The sequence below is a fragment of the Bombina bombina genome, chromosome 11 (genome assembly GCF_027579735.1).
Source record: "Bombina bombina isolate aBomBom1 chromosome 11, aBomBom1.pri, whole genome shotgun sequence".
Taxonomy (NCBI): Eukaryota; Metazoa; Chordata; class Amphibia; order Anura; family Bombinatoridae; genus Bombina; species Bombina bombina.
The window spans coordinates 102,350,714-102,367,597 of record NC_069509.1 but is presented as its reverse complement, the minus strand read 5'-3'; the positions used below and the strand labels follow the sequence as shown (position 1 = coordinate 102,367,597).

The following is a 16,884-nucleotide window of genomic DNA, read 5'->3' as shown; positions in this document are numbered from 1 at the left end:
TGTCTCGCCCTGCTTTATATAATGTAATTCCGTCATCTAATTCTTTTAACGACCACTCCCTGCCCCCTTCCTCCCTAATCTTAAAATAATAATTTCTAATCTGCAAATAGGCAAAGAAATTGGATTTATAGAGAGAGAATTCATGGCAGAGGTCAGAAAATGCTTTAATTGTCCCCAAATTTGGGTCCTCTAATTGGTATAAGTAAATTAACACTTTCTGTTTCCAGAGATTGAAGATCCATGTAACTAAACTCGGGACGAACCCCACATTGCCACAAATAGTCAGAAAAGTTGACAATTGATTATTGATTTGTAATTCTTTTGTATATTTGTGCCATGTGAGTACAATATTGTAAATTTACTTTTTTTCTTTAATTACTCTAGGTATCTCTTTCCCTTTTATATGTAGGAGGCCGGTAATTGATATTGGGTATATCAGATCTTTTTCTATTTGTATATGGGACACTCGATTTGCCTCCGTTTTCCAGTCACACGCAATCTTTACCATAGCTACCCAGTTATAATATTTCAGGTTGGGGAACCCTAATCCCCCAAAATCTTTTTTAAACATTAATCTCTTGAGAGCCATTCGGACCTTTTTCTTTCTCCACAGAAAATAGTTACAGTGCGAGTAAAACTCTTTAAGATCCTTTTCCCTAATGAACTTAGGCAATATTATCATCTTAATTAATTGAACTTTCGCTGTAATAGACAGTATAAATTGTTCCCATTTCTTAGGTTTCTTTGTTAAGGAGATCCATAGATGTTTATAATTAATGTCATAACATTCAGAAGGGTTTTTAGATAATATAATTCCTGGATACTTAATCTGTTTAGGTACTTCCAAAAATTTCGTTTTTATAATACTCTCCATATTTTTGCATAACCATAAGATTTCTGATTTAGAAGTATTAATTTTGTATCCAGAAAAGGAACTATATATTTTAATTGTCTTCAGCAGGATAGGGATGTTTTTCTTTGTGTTTCCCATAAATAATAGTAGATCGTCTGCATATAATGACAACACAAGCCTCTTTTTACCTAAGGGGAAGCCTTCTACATCTTTCAACAAGCTTATTGCTAACGATTCCAAATATATATTAAATAAGAGCGGAGAGATTAGACATCCCTGTCTCATACCCTGAGCCATGTAAATATTAGGAGAAAATTCCCCGTTGACTATAATTGTTGAACTAGGTTTTTTGTAGATCAGTCTGATAAATTCATTGAAATGACCTTTGAACCCGAATTTTTCTAGTGACTCAAATAGATGGTCCCAAGTGATCGAGTCAAAAGCCTTTTCGGCATCTATAGTAATCAGCGCCGCCTCATTTTTCCTATTGGCATCACGACCTTTCAGCCAATAGTGCTCTATCAACATTATGACTCTCCTCATGTTTCTAGAATTTCTACCATACATGAAACCTGCTTGGTCTTCATGTATGATGAGGCTTAGCATTGATTTTAGTCTATTTTCCAATATAGATGTTAGTATCTTATAGTCACAATTCAGTAGGGATATTGGTCTATATGATGTGACTAATTCCAGGTCTCTCTCTTTTTTAATATTAAATTAATAGTGGAGGAAGTAAAGTACGGGGATGTAATTTCATTTTGTATATAGTATTTGTTGAAGAGTGTCAATAAAGAAGAAGCAATCTTTTCTTTAAGTATTATATAAAATTCAGCAGGGAGTTGATCAGGGCCAGGTGCTTTATTGCATTTCATTATGTCAATGGCTTTGAAAATTTCTTCTATTGCAATAGCGGCATTGAGCTCCACTAATTTTTCAGTGTCTAGCTTAGGAACTTTTATACCCTGCCAGAATTCTATTTTTTGGTCCAGGTCTATCTCACTCTTTGAGTATAGTGTTTGGAAGTATCTAAAAAATATATCCTTTACGCCTCTGTATTATTATTATTATAAAATTGATCCTTTACTTTCCTAATCTTACTTTGTATACAGGGTGAAAGTTTCCCTTTAAAGTTAGTGTTTTTTTAGCTTTTTGTGCATAGTTCAAATGCAAAGTACAAACAACAAATGTATTTAACTATTCATATATCCTTCACTTGACAGCTGACTTGTTTCGACAAAAGGATAACTATATGCCTTATCTTTTAAATTAATTCTGTTCTCAGAATTCTAAGTCTAATATTTATTGGAACACTAACAGCAAAATGGTTAGCAAGCCATGCTTAAAAAAAAGATTAAAATCAGATGACCAGATCTTCACCCAGTATCCTGTAGTGAAATAACTTAAGGTAAATACAGTATATAAAGTATTTCTTATGAGCTAAATCACATTTTATAGGTGACTATGTATAAATGTGGCTGTTATAACTTAAAGGGACAGTCTACAACATATTTTTTATTGTTTAAAAAGATAGACAATCCCTTTATTTATAGGGTGACCATATTGCCGCTTTAAAAAGGGACACATATGAAAAATACATGTCAGGGTTCTTATACAAAACATTTCTTTAAACAGCCCTTAAAACAGCCCTGACATATGTATTTTTCATATGTGTACCTTTTTAAAATGGCAATATGGCCACCCTATTTATTTACCATCCCCCAATTTTGCATAACCAACACTGTTATATTAATACACTTTTACCTCTGTGATTACCTTGTATCTAAGTCTCTGCAGACTGCCCCTTATCTCAATTCTTTTGACATATATGCATTTTATCCAATCAGTGCTGACTTAAATAACTCCAAGTGAGTGAGCACAATGTCATCAATATGACACACGTGAATTAGCAGTGTCTAACTGTGAAAAACTGTCAAAATGCACTGAGATAGAGGCAGTTCAACAGCTTAGAAATAAGCATATGAGCCTACCTAGTTTTAGTTTTCCACAAAGCATACCAAGAGAACAACTCCAAGTGAGTGAGCACAATGTCATCAATATGACAGACGTGAATTAGCAGTGTCTAACTGTGAAAAACTGTCAAAATGCACTGAGATAGAGGCAGTTCAACAGCTTAGAAATAAGCATATGAGCCTACCTAGTTTTAGTTTTCCACAAAGCATACCAAGAGAACAACGCAAATTTGATGCTAAAGGTAAATTTGAAAGTTGTTTAAAATTGCAAGCCCTATCTAAATCATGAACGTTTAACTAGGCTGTCCCTTTAAGAAATACTGTTTATACTTGTTAAGATGTGATAGAAATATGTCTTATTTACCTTATGAGCTGAAATATATTTTATATCTGACTATGCATAAATGTGGACAGCGATGCATTGTTTAGTAAATATTGTCTACAGAAAACTTACCTGTAGCTTTAAAGGCACTTTTCTAAAGCCAGGCATTAGAAGAAAGACCCAAACAGAATACGCTGTTAGCATAGTCCCTCCTGCCATCTGAAGAAGACCCCATCCTCCTATCCGTTTCCTCTTTAGCTCTGACAATGCCTCTTCTGGACCATCATCATCCATTCCTATTAAAAATAGCTTCAGATATTTAATGATAATTTTATTGTGTATTTTAAGGGTTACACAACAATTAAAATGTCTAAGAACTAAGGATGCAATTGTATTATGCATTTCATTATTAAAAATATAGCCTGCATTTTATTGTATTTTATGTTTAAATAATTTTTATTAAGGTTTTCACACAGTTTATAAATACCTTTTGACATTCAACTTTTGCATATCAAGTGTTCAAACAGGTAAATTATGGAACACAAGTTTCCAAAGAAAACATTTTTCGAACTTGTAAATCTTAAAAAGGTCAAAAACTAAACAGCAGTTCTCTGCAAATGTGATGCAATACAAGAAATATGTAATCACCGATATTGGTGCAAAATAAAGAAAGAAAAGAAGGGAAAAATATATCCTCTCAAATAATGGTAGATACCTAAGATCAGTGACTCCAAATGGTTGTGGGGGGGGGAATAATTAGGGAAAAAGTGACAACACAATGAATGAATATAATAAAGTTTGCTTTTCAGTATCAAAGTTTGCAGTGCCCGACTAGAGCTGGTGTAAAGCCCTCATGGGGTAGGCCCTAAACTGGGTCCTCCCTGCCTATCCAGTAGTACCAGATCTGGTGAAATGTGTCTCTGTTGTTTAAAATCCCAGATGCCATTTCGTACATGTTGTACGTGTGTTGTATTTTGTTATATATTTCAGTCCATGTAGGGGTACCTGTCTTCCAATGTTTTGCGATACAGGTTCTCGTGATAGTGCAAAGAATATTGAAGAAGGTGTTAAGGTGTCTGCTAAGTGTAGAGCTACGGTCGTGTAAAAGAGCCTGTTGGATAGTTAGAGCAATCTCCTCTCCTATCAATTGGCTAACAAAGGAGGAAAGACGTTTCCAGATAGCCCCAACTTCGGCACAGTCCCACCACATATGTCGGTATGAGCCAACCTCACCACATCCCCGGTAGCATAATCTGTTGCCTTGTGAGTGCATATGTGCGGTTTTCACCCGTGTCAAGTACCACCTGAAAAGTGTTTTCATGACATTTTCCTTTAGGTCTATGCTCAGGAGACCTCTATCGGCAGATTGAAATGTTAGTTCCCACTCTTCTAGATCTTTAGTTATATCTAAATCTCTTTCCCAGGCCAGCATCGCCGATGATTTTGTCTTGTGTGGGCCAGATTGTATAGCTAAGTATAGTCTGGATATAGAGTGTTTAGAGCGTTGGGGACTACTACAAATCGATACTAATACAGTGGGTGTTCCCCTCTGGGCTCCCTTTAGAAATGATCCCACTGAAGAGCTTAGTTGAAGGTATAGATACCAGTGTAAATTTAACGGATCTATTTTCTCTTGTAATTGACAGAATGAGAGTAATTTCCCGTTTTCTAATATGTTGGCTACCCTGTATAGTCCCTTGTTTTCCCACTTCTTAATCTGCGAACATAGCCCACTAGGCAACAGATATCGGATTGGGCATAGAAAGGAGGGTCTCGTCATAAAAGCTCCCCCCACCACCACCCTCGACCATGTGTGTAGGGTGAGCTCTAGAGTGTAGGTTGTTGTATGGGACGCTGCAGGCTATGATGCTCTGTTGACCCAAAAGATTGAGTCTGGAGAATTCCAGCCTCCCATCTCCGCCTCTATCATAGGCCACAGCGCATCTGTTGACCTCTGTAGGAGCATTTTATCTTGTGCTATTCTAGCTGCTCTGTAATATTCCATTAAATTCAGGCCTCCCACACCTCCTAATGTTTTGTGTCTATTTATTAAGGATTTCACTACTCTTGCTGATTTGCTCCCCTTAATGAAGGACAGCAGCTCAGCCTGCAATTTCTCTATATCTGCATTTATGATCTTGATGGGGAGTGTTCTAAAGAGGTATAGGATTTGTGGCAAGATAGGGCTGCAAGTCTCCCTAGCCAGGAGAAGTTAAAGCTCCTCCACTTCAGTAGGTCTCGTCTGGTCTGTTTAAAAAGAGGGATGTAATTGAACTTATAGAGGAGATGAGTCTGTGGTGGTAGGTGTATTCCTAAGTATTTGAGTGTGTGTTTCATCCATTTAAAATCAAAGTTAGACTCTAAGAATTTTTGTGTCTGGGGTGGGATAGCTATGGGTAGGGCTTCGCATTTATCTGAATTTATTTTATATCCCGAAATAGCTGAGAAGGTGTCTAGGACCCCATAAAGGTTAGGGAGCGAGATAAGTGGTTTAGTTATAGTCAATAGAATATCATATGCAAAAAGAGCAAGTTTATATTCTGAATCTGCTACCTGAACTCCAGTTATATCTGGGTGTGATCTAATTTTGGCTGCCAATGGCTCGATGCATAGGGTGAATAGAAGTGGTGAAAGAGGGCAACCCTGTCTCGTACCATTCAGGATTGGGAAGCTTTTGGATCTGTAGCCTGCCGAAGATACCTGGGCATGTGGAGAAGAATATATCGCCTGTAGAGCTGTTATAAATGTACCGTCAAAACCCATTCTTTCAAGGATAGTAAACATGTACCACCAGTCTATTCTATCGAACACCTTCTCCGCATCCAATGACAGGAGCAGAGAAGGCGTCCATGACCCATCCAGCCAATGTATCAGGTTGGTCACCCTTCGAATGTTATCTGGGGCCTCCCTATCTTTTATAAAACCCACCTGATCCTGATGTACCAGGTGGGGAATAATTACTTTAAGGCGGTTCGCCAAGATTTTTGTAATGATTTTTAGGTCTTGGTTTATTAGGGATATCGGGCGGTAATTCTTACAGAGTTTGTGGTTTCTCTCTGGTTTGGGGATTACCACAATTTTAGCATATAGAAATATGGTTGCAGAATTTTGTGAGATGGGGAACCAGTGAGGATCCAAATAATTTGTAATATTCCCCTGGGAGTCCATCCGGACCCGTCGCTTTACCTGGTTTAAGACCCCGGACCGCTTCCAACACCTCCATGGCAGAAATTGGGGCGTTAAGAGCCTCCTGTGTTCCTCAGATATAGTGGGTAAGGTTAAATTTTTCTGTGGTGATAGTTTCTGTTGCTGTGTTGTGAGTGACTTTGTCTCCATTATATAAACTCCCATAATATGTAGCAAATGTATTGACAATTTCCTGTGGGTGTGAAGTAGTGGTACCCTGGGGAGTCTCGATTAAAGGAATAGCAGAAGCCCTGCATCTCTCCCTAATTTTGTAGGCCATGAACTTGTCTGGCTTATTCGCATAGATGAAGTATCTAGATTTCAATCTCTGTATAGCCCTAGTTGCTTGAGAGTTAAGTAGCGACGTCAGTGTGGTTCTTTTAGTGTGGAGAGTATGTAAGGTCGAGGTCAGTTTCGTCAGTCTATGTTGTTTCTCCAAATGTTCAATTTCCCTATAAAGCTGTGTCAAATTGTCCCTATACTGTTTATTGTATATTTCCTTTTCTTTTATAAGTAGTCCCCTAAGCACCACCTTATGTGCCGCCCAAGTGTTTATTGGGTTCAATGTGGAGACAGTATTGATTCTCCAGTATTCCGCCAACGCTCTCATGATATTTGCATGTGTTTGAGGGTTTTTAACGTTAGTAGGGTCAAATGTCCAAGTCTTACTTCTAGAAGGGTCTTTCAAACCATCTATTTGTAGGAAGACTATAGAGAGGTCTGACCATACGCATGCATGTATATCTGATTTCCGTATTAGGGGCTGAAGGGCTTGGCTAACAAATATATAGTCTAGTCTTATGTATGAATTATGTGCTGCTGAATACAACGTGGTATCTGTGGTTGTGCCATATAATGTGCTCCATGTTTCGATCAAGGAGTGGGGCGACAGGTGCTCCTGGATCGATCTAATCAGTCGGTTATGTCTAAGTTGTTTATTGGTCAGAAAGTGGTTGGTCTTAGGTTTTATCGGGGTCATGGTAATGTTAAAATCCCCCGCCAGGATGATCTTGGTTTGTGACCATTGTGTCAGTAACTGGGCTATATGTTGGAAAAAAGTGTGTTGTTTCTCATTGGGGGCATAGACATTACAAAGTATGACTTCCGTATCTGAGATTCGGCCTTTAACTACAAGGTATCTCCCCTCCGGGTCCTCTATAGTATATTCTTGTGTAAAGTTAATAGAGGAATGGATTAAAATAGAGGTTCTGGGGATAGTAATGATGGTATTTCCAGATTCAAGGCTTTACATACTTCAGGGATGTCCTCCTGTTCTTTGATAATTATCGTTTTAGAGTCTTTGGTAATGATAAGTGCAAACGGGAACCCCCACTTATACTGTATCTGCTGTTTCCGGAGAAGTAAGGTGAGGGGTCTCAAGGCACTTCTACGTTGTAGGGTCCGCAGGCTTAAGTCCTGATAGAATTGGATTATGTTTCCCTGAAACTTAAAGGTGGGGTTTTTCCTGGAAGCTTGTAATATTTTTTCTTTGTCTGGAAAAAAGGTCAATCTAATTACCACATCCCTGGGGGGGGGAGCCCGTTCTTTGGCTTTGCCTTTAAGGCTCTGTGAGCCCTCTCCACATGAAAGACATAATCTGCTGGACTTCCTGTGATCTGGCTGAAAAGCTGGGATAGGTATGCTGGTAATTCTTTACTGGTAATTTCTTCTGGGACTCCCTTTAGTCTGATGTTATTCCTCGTCTATTTTCAAGATCTTCTAACTTGTCTTGAAATTCCACTAGAAGCTGTTGTTGTGAGGAGATCAATTGCGACATTTCGTCCACATTACCTACAATGGAGTCCTGTTGGTCCTCTAGGGTCTCGATTCTTCCCCCCATGTCTGTAAGATCTGATTTAATCTCTGATAAGCTACTAGTAACATATGTGTGGATAGAGTCAATCTTTTCCCAAAGCTTTTCGAAATTATTGATTATGTCTTTTTTAGAGACAAGCGTGCGCAGATCTGCCCTTGTTAAAGGTATGTTGTTGTCTGTTGGTTGTGGGGATTCTCCATCTGAGTCTTCCTCTATGTCTGTGTCTTTAGGGGTCCTAACAGATTGGGAGGGCTTAAAAAAGGTAGACATATTTATAGCTTTCAATGATTTGTCCCCCTTTACAGATCTTTTGGAAGCCATATTTTAGTCACTGGAATGTCGACTTAACTGTGTTTGTTGCGTCTGTAAGACAGTCAATGAAGGCGTCAGGTCACAATTAGGTATTAAAGTTAGATTTATTTGGTTGGTAGTGTCTGGTAATACCTATATTGTGACAAGTATTGTGGAACCCAAAAATCTCTTCAGATATTTAGAATAAAAGCATTAGGTAAGGAGAGAGTGTCAGGTAACAATTGAATATATATAGAACATCTGAATCTACATTGTTAAGGTTAGTGAGCTGGTTGGTCCCCCCTTTTTCTTTTGTATGTTTACATTATCTCTCAAGGTTTAAAGAGTCTGGTTGAAGGATTGCCGTCCCAATTCATGCGGTTTTGGGCGATCTTTGTTGGGTATGGGGCATCATTTTATTGCAGGGGGACTGCACATCATTTTATTGCTGGGGGCATCATTGCAGTGGGGTTGGGGTAATCATTTATTGCAGGGGGGCTGGGGCATCATTTTATTGCAGGGGCATCATCTTATTGCAGGGGGGCTGGGCATTAGCGCTGCAGAATCTGTTGGCGCTCTACAAATAACCAATAATAATTATTATTTTATTGCAGGGGGTTTAATTTTATTGCTGGGGGCTTTATTTTGTTGCTGGGGGCATCATTTTATTGCAGTGGGGATGGGGCATCATTTTATTGCAGGGGGACTGTGCATCATTTTATTGCTGGGAGCATCATTGCAGTGGGGTTGGGGTAATCATTTATTGCAGGGGGGCTGGGGGCATCATTTTATTGCAGGGGGGCTGGGCATCATTTTATTGCAGGGGGCTTCATTGTATTGCTGGTGACATCATTTTATTGCAGTAGGGCTGGGGGCATCATTTTTATTGCAGTAGGGCTGGGGGCATCATTTTTATTGCAGTAGGGCTGGGGGCATCATTTTATTGCAGTGGGGCTGGGGGCATCATTTTATTGCAGTGGGGCTGGGGGCATCATTTTATTGCAGTGGGGCTGGGGCATCATTTTATTGCAGGGGGACTGGGGGCTTCATTTTATTGCTGGGGGGCTTCATTTTATTGCTGGCATCATTGTATTGATGCTGGGGGCATCATTTTATTGCAGTGGGGCTGGGGCATCATTTTATTGCAGGGGGACTGGGGGCTTCATTTTATTGCTGGGTGCATCATTTATTGAAGGGGTGCTGGGGGCATCATATTTTTGTTGGGGGCATCAATTTATTGCAGGGGCTGGGGGCATCATTTTATTTCAGGGGAGCTGGGGCATAATTTTATTGCTGGGGGCATCATTTTTTTTGCTGGGGGCATCATTTTATTGCAGGGGGCATCATTTTACTGCAGGGGGTTTAATTTTATTGCTGGGGGCTTCATTGTATTGCTGGGGGCATCATTTTATTGCAGTGGGGATGGGGCATCATTTTATTGCAGGAGGACTGGGCATCATTTTATTGCTGGGGGCATCATTGCAGTGGGGCTGGGGGAATCATTTATTGCAGGGGGGCTGGGGGCATCATTTTATTGCAGGGGCATCATCTTATGGGGCTGGGCATCATTTTATTGCAGGGGGACTGGGGGCTTCATTTTATTGCTGGGTGCATCATTTATTGCAGGGGTGATGGGGGCATCATATTTTTGTTGGGGGCATCAATTTAATGCAGAGGCTGGGGACATCATTTTATTGCAGGGGAGCTGGGGCATAATTTTATTGCTGGGGCATCATTTTTTTGCAGGGGGGCTTGTGGCATCATTTTATTGCAGGGGCATCATTTTATTGCAGGGGGACTGGGCTTTATTTTATTGCTGGGGGCTTTATTTTATTGCAGTGGGGATGGGGCATCATTTTATTGCAGGGGGCTGAGCATCATTTTATTGCAATTTGCAGGGGGCGTAATTGTATTGCTGGGGGCATCATTTTATTGCAGGGGGCTGGGGGTTTAATTTTATTGCTGGGGTCATCATTGCAGTGGGGCTGGGGGAATAATTTATTGCTGGGGGAATCATTTATTGCTGGGGGCATCATACTTTTGTTGGGGGCATTATTTTATTCCAGGGGAGATGGGGCATCAATTTTGTGCTGGGGCATCATTTTTGTGCTGGGGCTTCATTTTATTGCAGGGGCTGGGGGCTTCATTTTATTGCTGGGGGAACCATTTATTTTATTTATTTATTTATTGTGTGTGTGGGCTGTGTGTGTGTGTGGGCTGTGTGTGTGTGGGCTGTGTGTGTGTGGGCTGTGTGTGTGTGTGGGGGGGCTGTATGTGGGCTGTGTGTGTGTGGGGGTACACACACACAGCCCACACTCCACACACACACAGCCCACACACACACGTGTGTGGGCTGTGTGTGTGTGTGTGTGTGGAGTGTGGGCTGTGTGTGTGTGTGTGGGCTGTGTGTGTGTGTGTGGGCTGTGTGTGTGTGTGGGCTGTGTGTTTGTGTGTGTGTGGGGTGTGTGTGTGTGTGGGTTGTATACACCTGTGTATGTGTCTGAGTGTGTGGATGTATGTGTATATAAATATCTCTCTGTGTATTATATCTGTGTGTTTGCGTGGTACAGTGCATTGCCCCATTTCTTTTAAGTATTTTTTGTTCTGGGTAGAGGCCCTGGGCTGTCTGTCTGCCTAGGGACCTGCACTTGCTAGGGCTGGCCCTGGCATCTCTAATGTTCTTGTTATCATAAGAAAACACATAAAAATAAGGCCCAGTTCAACTCAAATGTTCCTTATTGTCAGCATAATTCTTCATTATATACATAAACCGTTGTTCCAATAGTACAAATATTGCAATATATACAATGTTATAGTGCTCCACATTAGTGGATTTATGTTTTTTTATATATAAAATGTTGTGCATTACCTTAAATGATTTTTTTTTCATTATAAAAGCGGTGGGGCAGAGATTGGGCGGGATTGGGGGCAGAGATTGGGCGGGGTTGTGGGCGGAGAGAAAGGGGGCCCCATTTTGTCATCATGCCTTGGGCCTGCAATGGCTAGGGCCGGCCCTGCTTAGGAGCCAGCCCAGTATTTTGGTTCAGCACCTGGGTAGCGCTCACTGATTGGTGGCTACGTTTAGACACCAAGCAGCAAGCTGCACCAAAAATGGGCCAGCTTCTAAGCTTACATTCTTGCTTTTTCAAATAAAGATATGAAGAGAACAATTAAAAATTGAAAATAGGAGTACATTAGAAAGTTGCTTAAAATTGCATGCTCTATCTGAATCATGAAAGAAAAAATGTGGGTTCAGTATCCCTTTAACTGCAAAGGGCTCCAATGCACTTATTTATGTGTCTATATGTGTGTACATTTTGAATACATAAATAGATATGTACACACATAAAAACACACATATATATATATATATATATATATATATATATATATATATAGGGACGTGCAGTCATAGGAGGCAGGGGAGGTAGTGCCTACCCTGCCATGTGGGGCCAAATTGTAATTAAATTTAATGAAATAAAAAACAAACAAAAATGTCAAAAAAAAATCACCATTTTTTTCTCCCCCATGTAACGCTATGGAGAGGCAGCCTATAGGACTGCTTCTCTCCATAGAGCTACATGGGACATAGCATTACCCATACTGAAGTGCCACCAATTGGTGGTCGAAATATCTACACTGAAAATAGGGACCAATAGGACGGTCATGTTCTCCTGGTGATTGACAGCACCAGGAGAACGTCACCGGCGCTGATTGGCTCCCTGCGCATGCACAAGGGAGCAGCAGAACTGGCGGGAAGCTTGAAGAGAACAGACTACTGCCTCCTTTCCTTTGATCTTGAGCTGCGATCAGCTGCTGCCCTGCCCTGTCTGAGAGTGAGACACTGAGTCTACAGCTACTTGATTCTACACAGTGACAGAGCAGTAGGTAAAAAAAAATCTGACGCTTCAGCTCCAAACCTACTCATCTGCTCGGTTTTACAAGTTCCAGCTGCATATTTGGGGGGGGGGGGGAATTGCGCAATCTAACAGTTGGAATGGAATTTGTAAAACTCTCATCTGATTATTTAATTATATTCCAATTTATAGATTATGGATTAATATTTTTTTTTACAAGCCAGTACCTGGCACTGGCAGCATGACATGTAATATGTGTGCACTGTGACTGTCAATTGTATGCACACCCCGAGCACAGTTTCTCTAACAAGTTACTGCTTGGCCTGACGTTGTGCCCCGCCCCCTGATTCTCACAGCACACTCAACGGACTTACTATCCTCTCTGCAGTGGTCATGGTTTGATAGCTCTGTGTTACTAACTGGCTGTGTGTGCTCTGGGAAGCACTAGGCAGCTTTTCAACCACGGAGCTCTTCAGAGAGGGAAGAGCAGTGACAGAACTGCAGAGGAAAAAAAGAAAAGAAAAAAAACAGTGAAAAATCCTTTCAGTCAGTTTTCTTTTTCTCTGCTGAATCTCTGCTGTTGTATCACTGCTTTCCCTCTCTAGCTGAGCTCCATGGTTGAAAAGCAGCCTAGTGCTTCCCAGAGCACACACAGCCAGTTAGTAGCACAGAGTAGCAAGCTAAGCTGATGCTTATACTTCAAGACAGTGGCACATTCTAATCAACATCTCATCTAGCTAGAACATAAGAGTACACTGTAAGCTTTATCAAGATTGTATGCTCTATTTCTGTGAACAATCTTGATAAAGTTTAAACTGTACTTAAATACTTAAATATATAATTGGTCAGATAGTAAATATTACATAAGAGTGACTGAGTGACATAAAATGAGCTACCCAGCTCCTTCACAGTCCTATGTTAGGCTGCCTTGCCCTCCCCCAGTGCCAGAAGCCAGGAAGTACCTGAAGGGCTGGCTGTTAACTGAGGTGCATCAAAAAGAGGGGGATGGGGGGGGAGTCTGCCACATGCCTGAATCCTATTGAGTCTGTCTCACTGGCTGAGTTACGTGTTGGCCAGTGCAGTAAAGGTGCATGTGAGTTGAAGTGACCTGTGTCTATGAAAAAGTAAGGGACTTTTTTTTTAATATCTACTACTGCTTAGTGATGCATTTGTGTTGGACTAAATGTTATATTTTCCTCTTTTTTAAATGTATATGCTGTATATTGGGTGCAAATAAGATATATAGATTTAGATAGAGAGATAGATAGATAGCTGTCTGTGATAGTCACCTCGCACTGCGCATGGTGGTTAGTCTTAAATCGCATGTTATGTGATCTCATTCTCACCCTGTTGCTCCCTCAGGGATAAATCCTTTTAGATGTATCAAATTTGCTTCATTTTCTTGGTATCATTTGTTGAAGGAACAGCAATGCACTACTGGTTTCTAACTGAACACATGGGTGAGCCAATGACAATGGGTATTTATATACAGCCACCAATCAGCAGCTAGAACCTAGGTTCTTTGCTACTCCTGAGCTTACCTAGATAAACCTTTCAGCAAAGGATAACAAGAGAAGGAAGCAACTTAAATAATAGAAGTAAAATGGAAAGTTGTTAAAAATTGTATGCTCCGTCTATTAGTCTAAATCATGAATGTCTAATTAGGACTTTACTGTCCCTTTAATCCTCCCGCTATATTTCCAATGCAATCCATAATATGGCACAGGCTGGGAGACAAGTGCAGAGCACAGAGGAGGGTTCAGCAGTAAGATGGTTAATGAGTAAATAAAAATAAAGAGGGGACACAAAAACTAACTAGAAGACAATAAGACAGACACGAGTATATAATAGACTCAGGGTCTCAGAGATAAACGGCAGGATGCTGAGATAAATAGGGAAGCATGGAGAAATACAAGGGGCACTGAAATAGTCAGTGAGTGGTGGTGACAGTGTCTGACAGTCTGTGAGTCTGACTCTGCAGCGTGAGAGCGGCTAGTGGCAGCTGATTGGAACTATCAAGAGAGGCAAGCTAGCCTGAGCCTCATACCATATACAACATGTGCATAATCAGTGGAATGTCTAAAGTGATGCAAATTATTATGGAATATAAATGTATTGCTAGGTGATTGATATGTATTGTAGTTGGTTTATTAACAGCCTATTTAACATTCCTAACCTCTCCATTCTCTCCAGTTCTTATTATAAACAAGGAAATAGTATGTCAGGGATGTTATTTACTTTGCAATTTAAACTGTGGTTATAAAAAGGTTCCTTTTGACTTTTTAATTTCAAGATATGCACTCATTGCCAATCCTTGAGTTTGTGTTCTAAGGGGTGCAGTAAACTGTCACTCTATCTATTCACAACTGTCAGTCAAACTTGTCACAACTAAACCAATAGTCTCTCTCTCTATCTCCCTCTCTCTCTCTCTCTCTCTTTCTTTCTTTCTCTCTCTTTCTTTCTCACTCTCTTTCTATCCCTCCCACTCTATCAATCTCCCTCTTCCCCCCCCCTCTCTCTCTCTCTCTCTCCCCCCTCTCTCTCGTCCTTACCCTCTCCCAGTCTATATCTCTCTCTCTTTCTCTCTCTCCCCTCTATTTCTCTCTACCTCTCTTTCTCTCTCCCTCTCTCTTTCTCTCTCCCCCTCTCTCTTTATTTTCTCTCTCTCTCTCTCTCTCCCTCTCATTTTGTGTCATTAGGATGGTTTGAGTCTCTCACACTTCCTGTCCTTTGTTCTTACTCACTCCTACACTATACGTGAGATGAGTGCACGTGTTTATGTGTGGTGAAGGCTGTAGTAGGTAATTGCAGTGCTGATTGCTGCAGCCTCTCATTTTGTGTCATTTTGCAACCTGTTAATTTTATCGTAAATTTAAGATACCTCTGTTGGGTTCATACACAGTATGTGCTTCTTGGGGCATATCATAGCCACACCAAGCCAGTGCCTCACCAACCTCTGACCTCACCGCACATCACTACACATACACACATATTAAATATATATATATATACATACATACATACATACGGCTTCGGAGCTCAATGTCCCAAAACGGCTGCTGCTGCCCAGTATTGTAGAAATAAGGTAAGAAAAAGTTGCTAGCAGCGGTTTTTAAAAGCAAAAAGTCTTTATTGTAACAAGGATAAAAACACTCCAGGAAACGTCACAGGTACAATCACAACATGAAGTCCGCATACCTGAAGATATTGCAGTTCGGTTCCAGACCACCGCAATAAAGTGAATATCGCAATAAAGTGAGTCACACAAATTTTAAAAGTTATGTTACCCTATACTGTAGTCTATTGAGTATGTAATAGCATTATGTCTAAAAAAACAATGTACATACCTTAAAAAGGGACATGAAACCCACATTATTTTCTTTCCTCATTCAGATAGAACATGTAATTTTAAACAACTTTTCAATTTACGTCTATTATCTAATTTGCTTCGTTCTTTTGGCATCCTTTGTTGAAACCATACCTAGGTTGCCTCAGGAGCTGCTGGTTGATGGCTACTATAACTACTATTCAGGCAAATAGTTTTCAGAAAGTCAAATCAGCTGTGCAAATTTTTTTAAGCTTTTTAAAGCCAAGGCACCCTGGGAAAGTAGCCACTGCTTAAAGGACCAGTCAACACTCCAGGATACCATAATGAATGCGACCACAATATAAAAATATGTATGTAGAGCTGTACCTGTGTAAGTTGCATCTTTTAATTTTTGAAAAATATCGTTTTGAAAAATTCTTAGCTTTCCCGTCCTCCTGTGTCACGTGGGTGAGGTTGCAAAATAATAACTGCATATACGTACAGTATATGCGGTTTTCTGCCTCTACGCATGCGCAACCGGAAGTGGTGACGTCACATGTGACATCACTGGCACAATGGGACTGCACTTCTTTGGTGGAGCAGTGCACATAAAATATTGTGCACTGCCCACATAAGCAGAAGAGCGCCTGCGTGCTGTTATTGTGCGAGTAATCTGGAGTTCTAGTGTGACACAACAGTGTTTATTGCAGGGTACCTGTGTGTCTTCCCTGTAACAGTATCAGTACTATTAGTATTATGACAGCCTAGCTTCAAATCTGAAAGAAACTTATTTACACTCCACTTGCATTCGCCTAGGTGCACAGGCGCGCTCCCGAGTGCAACAATACTAATAAATACTAATAAAATTAGTAATAGGCATAATTTAACAGCTGACCTACAAATACACCCAGTTTCTTATTTATCATTGCTTTGCGCCGATAGGGAACTGAAATTTCGGCTTCAATTGCGTGTTGTATATTTCGCCATACAGACTGAGGCGAACACCATTATAATACATGCTTTTACATCTTGTGATGCTGTACTTTCTTCTTTTAACTAATTTTTCAAAGGCTCAGCGCCAAGAAGAGACTGTTATTACCAGAAATTTGCGCTTCCACAGGCACATATGGGCACCAACAGTTTTATATATATATATATATATATATATATATATATATATATATATATATATATACTGTATATAGATATATTGATATATTTATTTTTGTGATCTTAAATTATCAACATATGGCAAAAACAGCACAGAAACATTATATAA

General features: G+C 40.2%; 1 protein-coding gene across 3 annotated transcripts in view; it reads right to left on the bottom strand.

The window, feature by feature from the left end:
- The window catches only part of ANTKMT (adenine nucleotide translocase lysine methyltransferase), a 232,528-nt gene that overhangs the window by 155,442 nt on the left and 60,202 nt on the right, over positions 1–16,884 (bottom strand). For 2 of the 3 annotated variants that reach the window (XM_053694780.1, XM_053694779.1), the window contains one exon: positions 3,281–3,444. In XM_053694780.1, the coding sequence (XP_053550755.1) occupies positions 3,281–3,442 (162 nt within the window). In that variant the 5' untranslated portion in view covers positions 3,443–3,444. Of the gene's footprint in view, positions 1–3,280; positions 3,445–12,672; positions 12,797–16,884 lie in introns of all 3 variants that reach the window. The other variant, XM_053694781.1, reaches the window with a different exon arrangement.